General features: G+C 38.2%; 1 protein-coding gene and 1 pseudogene across 2 annotated transcripts; both read left to right on the top strand.

The window, feature by feature from the left end:
- The first annotated feature begins 266 nt into the window (after window positions 1-266).
- Window positions 267-2,931, top strand: LOC149008344 (uncharacterized; annotated as a pseudogene). The gene is made up of 2 exons (XR_016175139.1): window positions 267-1,452; window positions 2,055-2,931. The product of XR_016175139.1 is annotated as an uncharacterized LOC149008344 (transcript).
- Window positions 2,932-2,939: 8 nt separating this feature from the next.
- On the top strand, window positions 2,940-8,414 carry LOC149008343 (LRR receptor-like serine/threonine-protein kinase EFR). The gene is given in 4 exon segments (XM_089166322.1): window positions 2,940-3,223; window positions 3,351-6,359; window positions 6,361-7,471; window positions 7,587-8,414. Coding segments are annotated over 3 exon segments (3,057 nt in total). The 5' UTR covers window positions 2,940-3,223; window positions 3,351-4,802; the 3' UTR covers window positions 7,976-8,414.
- Window positions 8,415-9,367: the final 953 nt, after the last annotated feature.

Genomic DNA, 9,367 nt, shown 5'->3' with positions numbered 1-9,367 from the left:
TAGTGCTTAGCCCATAAAGGGGCTTTTGGAGAAGATGAAGATTATTCAACTTAGTGGGAGAATTCAAGTTAAGGTGGAGGTTTGTTATGTTTTGACCCGAATTCTTGTACCCAATTTGGAAGATGGACCTACACCGACATATTTTGGTGGGCTACCCGAATGACCCGTTTGTGTAGATCTATAAAGGGGTCTGTGGGGGGCGGAGCCTCCGTTGTATGGTACGACCCGACCTAATGGGTTGACCCGTTTACTCGATTGGAGTATATATATATGTATCTTATGTTCGCCTACCATATTATTGAGAGATTTGGGATTTTGGATTAGGGTTTTGGGTGAGAGTTCTTGTAACGTCGTTCTTTGCGATTGGTTGTGAGTTCTCTTTTCTGTTCTTCTACATAGTGGAAAAACTCTTCTTCTTCGCCCATGGATGTAGCATACCACATCAATGTGTGAACCACGTTAAATCTTTGTGTGTTTTCGTTTTTGTTTATTTTTCGATTCGCTATTTTGTGGTGTTTGTTCTAGCAATCTTATTAAGCCTATGGTTTCTCTAAGTAGTGGATCTGAACCTTCATTAGAGTCTACCTTAAGTTCAGTTTATCATTTATCAATAAATGTTATATGCTCAAAGCTATAGTTTATATCTATCTTTTCAAACTTTGTTAAGAGAAAGAGAGGGGACTTTTTCTATGAAAGGTGATGTGTGTTTCACTAGCTTTGGGAAGGAGGGAGGACTACCGTCGTATTTGGTTCGAAGTTTTTTCCCGAGGCTAAAGCGTCAAATAACAAAACAATATTGACCAGACTTATGTAGAGGAAGAAGAACAAGTCCTGTTTTGGTAGCAAACCAAAATTCTATCTATGGTTGTTGGGTCACTAAGCTGAAATGAGTAAAATTATTGTCCACATGTTTATGGCTTTCTTTATATTTCTCTTGCTTAATTTGATTGCACTGAGCATGTGGCTTTGGACCCCTAAATTCCTGCAATTTTGCTCAGTGTTGTTTTTGTTGTACTACTTGTTCATATTAAGGTTGCATTGTTTAGTTGGCAAAAGCTGGGTATTTGGTACAATTTAAAAAAAAAGAAGTTGGATGATATGGAGCATTTTCCCCTCGAAACATGTACTTTTAATTGTAATTTTTATATAGGTTGGATGCTATTTCCTTTTCAGTTAGGAATAGGCTTAGTTAGATGAATTGAATTGAATTTATGCTCCTCTTTTTTCCTTTCACCTCCTATCCTAAAGCATCACTGCATTCATATCTCTTCTACTTTTATTTTGTTACTCATGCATCCATTTTCCATTGTCTGATATGTTTGCCACAAAATTTGGTTCAGGTTTCTACTAATGTGGGGAGTTGACATGGAACCTTCTCTAGAAGACAATGCCATAAAGCCCTCCCTGCCCTTTATCAGCACAAAGGAAGAGGATGAACTTAACAATAGACTGGTAAGCTATAAATCTGAGAATTTCTTTTGTAGCTTTGTCAATATGCTTCATTCCTGAGGATGGCAAAGTGTTGTGACAAAATCTTGGGTTTGTTTTTCTAGATGAGGTTTCGTGTGATAATGTTGTGGGTTCTGAACCTTTTAAAACGCCACCTTTTCTCTTCATTTGTAGATTTCACATTCTATATATCCTAACCATCAAAATCATTCAATCCCCTGGATTTACTACGTGTATAGGTCCATGGTTTTCATTTTGAAATTCTCTCCTGTGAATGTGACCCTAAGTTTTCTGGTTTCCTTGAAGAAGTGATGTTTTCTGATATTGCTTAAGGCTATGGGGATCAAAATTGCTGAGTAGAAAGGGTATGACATAACAAACACATGGAAATTATTTTACTGTTCAAATTAGCCCCCTCATGTAATTTAAAAAAAAAAAAAAAGCTTCAATGCTTGACTGCTTTGTCACAGCAGCAGCCATAACCTATTTCTTCTTTTTAGGTTCCACATTGAAGAATATATTGGTTCGTCAAGCTTTTGGCTTCTCTGTTTTCTTGCTATTGTGCTTGTCCCACTCAATAAAACTTGAACCTTCTTTGTCTGCAGGTCTCATACAGGATGTCTGCCAGAAGTGCCCAAATCCAGCTTGTGAGCTCCTATCCTGAGGTTTATGAGCCCTGTGATGATTCTTTTGCCCTTGTTGACGCTCAACTAGCTGACAGAAATAACTTGTTAATGCATAGGCCAACATTGTGCATAGAATTGGGTTGTGGTAGTGGTTATGTGATCACATCACTAGCAATCATGCTAGGGCAGGAGGGTGCTCAGGTCAATTACTTTGCCACTAATATTAATCCTCATGCTGTGAGGGTGACCAGTGAAACATTGAAGGCCCATGGGGTCCATGCAGAGGTGATACTGACAGATATTGCATCTGGGTTGGAGAGACGGTTGTCAGGCATGGAGGATGTGATGGTTGTGAACCCACCTTTGTACCAACACCAGAAGATGAAGTAGATCGTGATGGGATTACTTCTGCTTGGGCAGGAGGTGAGAATGGGCGGAGTGTCATTGACAGGATCCTACCCATTGCAGACAAACTGTTGTCAGAAAGGGGTTGGTTGTACATGGTCATGCTAGCTGCTAACAACCCTTCTCAAATATGCCGTATGATGAGCGAGAAGGGCTATGCTTCCCGAATTATTGTCCAGAGATCCACTGAGGAAGAGAGCCTCCATGTGATTAAATTCTGGCGGAATAGTGAAGTTCAAGTGGGAAGTAAGGAGCAGTTCACAGAAAACAGAAGTCCTTCAGCAGTCATGGAATCCCTATTATCACAGATTCCTCGCTTGGCTTTCTGGAGGGGTGGCAGTAATAACAGCTGAATGCAGAAAACGGGTATCCTTTATTGTTTTGTAATTACTGGAATTATACATGGTTTTGTAAAAACACCCATTTCTTCTTGAATGTATTCTATCTTTGGATGCAGATTATCAATGTGACTGAATAGATCATATGAGAAGGGTCATATTGACTCGCTTTTCGGTGTCTCTATCTTTTAACTTCTGCATCAAGTCTGGAACCCCATTTTTGGTATGGGATATTAGAGCTGTGATTACATGAACCAGCAGAAACCTCAAAGAGCATCTCTAAGTTTTATTTGTATGCATTTATATATCATATCATGAGCTAGGGCCCTTTCTGCTTCAGGGTGTTCCTCCTTTTCTTGCAGACCTGCCAATTCAGTTGCAGTCAAACTTGCGATGGGCGGGTAGGTAAGGGCTTCGCATGGGTCCTGCTTCTCTTTTGTAATCATATCTTGTATTAGCTGCTTTCTTCTTCTTTTTACTTCTTCTTTTTATTTTTTTTATTTTTTTATTTTCCTGTGGTGGTCTTTTGCAGGTTGCAGTCACCAGGAAAAACTGTCTTTTGCTGGTGGGTGGCTCGTCTAGTGATAGTAGCCTAATTTAATGATATTTCTTTTATCATTCCTCATGAGAATTCAGTAAGTTATCAGTTTACTTCCAACATACTCAGTGAAGTTTTTGCAACAAGGACATTCCTTGGGGAATCAGATTTATTTAGGTTCTCCTTTTGCTTGTACATTACTTTGCTTTTGAAAAAGAAGTTTTATGGTTAGTTAACCTGTTGGGAATCATTTTTGATGATATAGGCAAAAGATTTAGAGTGACATATTATGTTGTAAGGTCCATTACTACTTATTTAGTATGCATTTGGTTTCTTTTCCATTCTGGAAGATTAGTTCTTGAGTAAAACTGTTCTTACATGTTTCTGTTTTGGGAGACTGGCCATTCTTTAAAATGAGCATTTGGTTAATCCCTTCAAAAAAATATTTCCTAATTTTGTCCAGAATCCCACATCAGATCATAGCTTTTTGGAAGGTATGGGAGAATTGATCAAGATTTGTGAGGTCCCATGAAGCCTGGTAGCCCAAGTTTTTGTTTTTTTTGTTTTTTGAGTCCAGTAATAAACCCAATTTCTTGTTTTTGTTGTTTGAAGTGTTGTCCTTGGGTGTAACATTGTAAGATGTCACTGTGGTTCCATCACTAGCAGTGACCTCAAATGAGAGGAGTTGGTTCTTCAGATCAGCATTAATATGGCAGTTTTGGCCCCAATTCATGCCCATCTGCAGCCACCCTGTTTTTGATCCCTTAATCTTCACAGCTGCTACTTCTCCAGAATTAGTGATTAATTTTAGGTGAGTGCTCGACGAGCCAAATGCGCAATGGGGACCACGGGATGAGATAACCTAGATAGTAGCATCCATCTCAGCTATCCACTGAGAGACGAATGGATCAATCCCAGCCAATGTGGTCCACAGGCTAGACCTCCACTTGTATGGTGGATTCAAATCATCCAGGTCTTGAAGCCTAGTGCTTTCAGACTTTTCGACTGTTGAATGTTTAATGAAGATTATGTAGATTTTTTAAAATCTATACCATTGACTTTGTACATGCACAAAACCACAACTTAAAATCCAACTTTACCTTCCTTTAGCAGCCGTAAGACAAGAAGCCAAGGCTTTAGTATTTAAATTGTTTACTTGCAAAAAAGAAAAAGATAATCGTCTACTTGCAAAAATTAGGTCCTTGAAGTCAATAATGGCTCCTAACCTAGAGAAACGGAATCACACAGCCTTCCATCCTTAAAATTTTTATAATATCAAGTTGCTATAATCATACATGCACCACGTCCATACATGCACCACGTCCATGGTTTCTCAAAAGGTCAACCTCCAGCTCACATCATCTCTTTTCTTGGGAACTATCCATTTAAATGTCACAATACTTTCTTCAAAGATTGTGAATTTGAATATCAAAATTTGATTCTTGCATGATCATGGCAGTTCAAGCACTTATTCTACCTCTCATCATTCTTCTCTTTGCAGGGAGTTCACTGTCAGAATCAGCCATTATAGGGAATGATCATCTTGCTCTCTTGGAGTTCAAGAGACAGATAATCAATGATCCATATGGAGCCCTAAGTTCTTGGAATGACTCTGTCCACTTTTGTAACTGGGTAGGAATCACATGCGGCCGTCTTCATCAACAACGGGTTATCAGATTGAAGCTAAAAGGGAAGGGATTGGCGGGGAGCATATCTCCTTCCATTGGAAATCTCACATTTATGCGTTTCCTTGATATTGGAGACAATAGCTTCTATGGGCAAATCCCCCAACAGGTTGGTAATCTATTTCGACTGCAATTCATTAGTTTTGAAAACAATACTCTCCAAGGAAAGCTTCCTCTTAGCTTAGCCAATTGCACTCGTCTAAGACGTATCTACTTGTCCAATAACTATCTTGTTGGGGAGATTCCTGCTGAAGTAATCACATCTTGGACAAAGTTGGAGATAGTTTCTATCAATAATAATGGCTTAACAGGAGAAATACCGGCTTTTTTGGGCAACATTTCCTCCATCCAGATTATCTCTTTGGGAACAAACAAACTACAAGGAAGTATTCCGGAATCCTTCGGTCAGTTGACAAACTTATACGGTCTAGCACTTCATCAAAACAGCCTATCTGGTATCATCCCTCTCTCACTATACAATCTCTCATCTCTTGAAGTTGTTTCTCTTGCTTACAATCAATTCTATGGAAGCCTTCCTCAAGACATAGGCCTTACTCTTCCAAATCTCATAGCCTTAGAAATTGGAATGAACCTTTTCTCAGGGATGATTCCGGAGTCCATCTCCAATATTTCAATGCTTGAAATAATCAGTTTTCCTGGAAACAACTTTGTTGGGCCAGTCCCTACCAAATTAGGAGCTCTTCAAAGTCTTCAAATTTTTGTTATTGAAGAAAACAAATTTGGAACAGGGAAAGCTGGTGATTTAGATTTCATAAATCTTTTGCTCAATTGTACACGTTTAGAAAAGTTGGGCCTAGGTTCGAATGGTTTTAAGGGTCCCCTTCCAAACTTGAAAGCCAATCTCTCAACACAACTCTGGGTAATTGATTTAGGAATGAATCAAATCTCTGGAACCATCCCTGCTGGAATTGAGAATCTCATCAATTTGACCTCATTGAGCATGGAGTATAACTTTTTTGAGGGTGATATTCCATCTAGTATAGGGAACCTTCCAAAGCTTGAAAGGTTATTGTTGGGAGAAAATAAACTTTCAGGGAAGGTACCTTCCTTTATAGGCAATCTCACCCATTTGTACGAACTTGATTTGCATTCTAACAACTTCAATGCAAATATTCCTTCTAGCATTGGAAAATGTCAATGGTTACAAGTCCTAAACCTTTTTGAAAACAACCTTCAAGGCCCAATACCTAAACAACTCTTCAGTATTCCTACCTTAATTGCTCTCAATTTGTCTAAAAATTCTCTAGTTGGTTCACTACCAATAGAAATTGGCAACGTGAAGAGTCTTTCTACAATAGGATATCTCTGAAAACAAATTGTTTGGAGAAATACCCTCCTCCATTGGTGATTGCAATAGTTTGGAACATCTTTATATGAGGGGTAATTTTTTTGAAGGAACCATTCCTCAATCTCTAACTCTTTTGAAAGGGCTTCAAAATTTGGATCTCTCAAACAACAACTTATCTGGACAAATTCCAAAAGATCTAGAAAAACTTTCAGCATTACAGAGTCTGAATTTGTCTTTCAATAATCTTGAGGGGGAAGTGCCCAGAAAAGGAATCTTTGGAAATGCAACATCAATTTTAGTGAAAGGAAATGTTAAGCTTTGTGGAGGAATTGTAGAGCTGCAACTACCTGTATGCGTAAGCCATGGGTCTAAGAAGCAAAAGAAGTCTTTTAGAATTATTGTGGTGACTATCAGTTTGGTTATTTGTCTCCTTTTGATTTCTTCCTTTCTCACTCTCTACTGGATGAGAAGATCAAAAAGTAAACTTCCAAGCAATCCATTGATTGGTGATCAATTCTTTAAAATTTCTTATAGAGAGCTCTTCCAAGCTACTGGAGGATTCTCTTCATCAAATTGCATAGGTTTTGGTAGTTTTGGTTCTGTCTATAAAGGGATTCTCTTCCAAGATGAAACCATTGTTGCAATCAAGGTGTTCAACCTTCAAAATCCAAGAGTTTACAAGAGCTTTTTGGCTGAATGCAAGGCATTAAAAAACATTCGGCATCGGAATCTTGTAAAAATTTTAACATCTTGTTCAAGTCTTGATTCAAAAGGAAAAGATTTCAAAGCCCTTGTTTATGAGTACATGCCTAATGGGAGTCTAAATGATTGGTTGCATCCGCCAACGGAGATACAAAATAACTCGAGGAGTTTAAGCCTTCTTCAAAGATTAAACAGCGCAATTGATGTGGCTTCTGCATTGGATTACCTTCATTATCTTTGTGATGTGCCTATTGTTCATTGTGATTTGAAGCCAAGCAATGTTTTGCTTGACATTGACATGACTGCACATGTTAGTGACTTTGGTTTGGCAAGGCTACTGTTAGAACTTGATGACAATTCATCTGAGAGTCAAACTATCACCATTGGGATAAAAGGATCTATTGGCTATGCTGCTCCAGGTAACAAACGATACATAAGTTTATTTTGAGATATCAATATATAGCACTTTTGACTACTTAGTTTACAAATCTTGTATCATTATATCAATAACACTAATAGGTTTTTAAATTTCAGAATATGGCATGGGTGGAGAAGCAAGCATGCAAGGGGACACATTTAGTTTTGGAATCCTTTTATTGGAGATGTTCACAGGGAAGAAACCAACAGATCAAATGTTCATTGATGATTTGAATCTCCATAAATTTGCAAATGCATCTTTACCTGGACACGTGATTCAAATTTTAGATCCAACACTCCTACCTAATGAAAATCAAAGCGGAGAAACTAAAGAGGATGCTTTCACCAGAGCTAACGGTCCTGATCAATTGATAGATAAATTGCAAAATTGCGTAATACCAATAGTTGAAATTGCCGTCCGGTGTTCCATGGAATTGCCTAGAGAACGTATGAGTATGAATAACGTTGTGAAAGAGCTACATTCAATCAAAAAGAAATATTTTTAAAGCAAGAATGCAGCAATATTGAGCAACTAAATCTGTCTACAAGGTGATTGTGAATTTATATCTTTCTAGTTATTGTATTGTATTAGCTATTTAATGGACTTGAAATACTCACAAGACCTAACTTAAGAGATGTTCATTGCATTGCAATAAGTGGATCTGTGTTTGCAAGAATAATTATGGAAAAAACGTGAATAATGATAGACCTGTATCCTAAAGCAAGCCCAAAAATGACATTAGTAGTAGCTCCAGTTCTACAGGAGTCTGCCACATCTTGAACAAGGATGCAAAAACATGACTGTGCATTGGGAACTTTGTCTTCTCTAATTTCCTCATATGAATTCAATAAATTATCAGTATACTTCCAACTTACTAGAAGTGAAGATTTTTTTTTTAACCAACGGGGTTGGTTCAAGTGGTAAGCAGCTTGTTCCACTTAAGCAAGGTTTCGGTATCGAAACTTTGTGGATGCAAAAAATTCCCACTGGGAGACTCACCCACCACAGCCAGGTGTGTGACCCGGGTCAAACACCGGATTAGTCTAGGCAAAGTCTTGGAAACTGGGGTTGGCAAACCAAAAAAAAAGTGAAGTTTTTTCAACAAGGATATTCCTTGAGAAATCAGGTTTATTTAGGTTTTCCTTTGGCTTGTACTTAAAAGCTAGAAGCTAGTCTCTTTAGCCATTATTTGTAAGTTACTTCCCTTTTGGTGAAGAAGTTTTAAGCTAAGTTAGCCTGCTGGGAATCATTTTTTATTTTATAGGCAAAAGATGTACAATGATATTTTGTATTCTTTTGCCAACTTATTCAGTATACACTTGATTATGTTTCCGCTCTAGGAGACCAGTTCTTGAATAAAACTGTTTTTATATGTTTCTGTTTTGGGAGTCTGTCCTTTAAAATGGGCAGTTGGTAAATCCCTTCTAAAAATATTTCCTCATTTAGTCCAGATTCCAACTTCATATCAAGCTTCACAGTAGCATTTTGGAAGGTATGGGAGAATTGATCAAGCTTTGTGAGGTCCCATGTAACCTAATAGCCCAAGTAGTAATAAACCCAAATTTTGTTTTTGTTGTTTGAAGTGTTCCTATGCATGGAATTGTTTCCCTTCAAAGGTCTACCCAAAATTCCAGTCCTTGGGTGCAACAGTGTAAGATGTCACTGTGGTTCCATCACTGGAAGTGACCTCAAATGAGAGGGGTTTATTCTTTAGATCAGCATTAATATGCCAGTTTTGGCCCCAATTCCTGCCCATCTGCTTAGACCTACTGTAGCTTCACTAGATTGCCATAGCTACATGCACCCCCAACCTTGTCTCCAGGATCTAGAGCTGCGTAGTAAGTTGCTGTTGTTGATTTGCATTTCGACAAAGCTGGTGGTGAGGAAGAAGAGAAGT

Source organism: Hakea prostrata, chromosome 8 (assembly GCF_041222555.1).
Source record: "Hakea prostrata isolate BN-2017 chromosome 8, UWA_Hpros_2, whole genome shotgun sequence".
In the NCBI taxonomy this organism is placed as follows: domain Eukaryota; kingdom Viridiplantae; phylum Streptophyta; class Magnoliopsida; order Proteales; family Proteaceae; genus Hakea; species Hakea prostrata.
The sequence above is the reverse complement of the archived record's forward strand: the minus strand, read 5'-3'. Positions and strand labels throughout refer to the sequence as shown.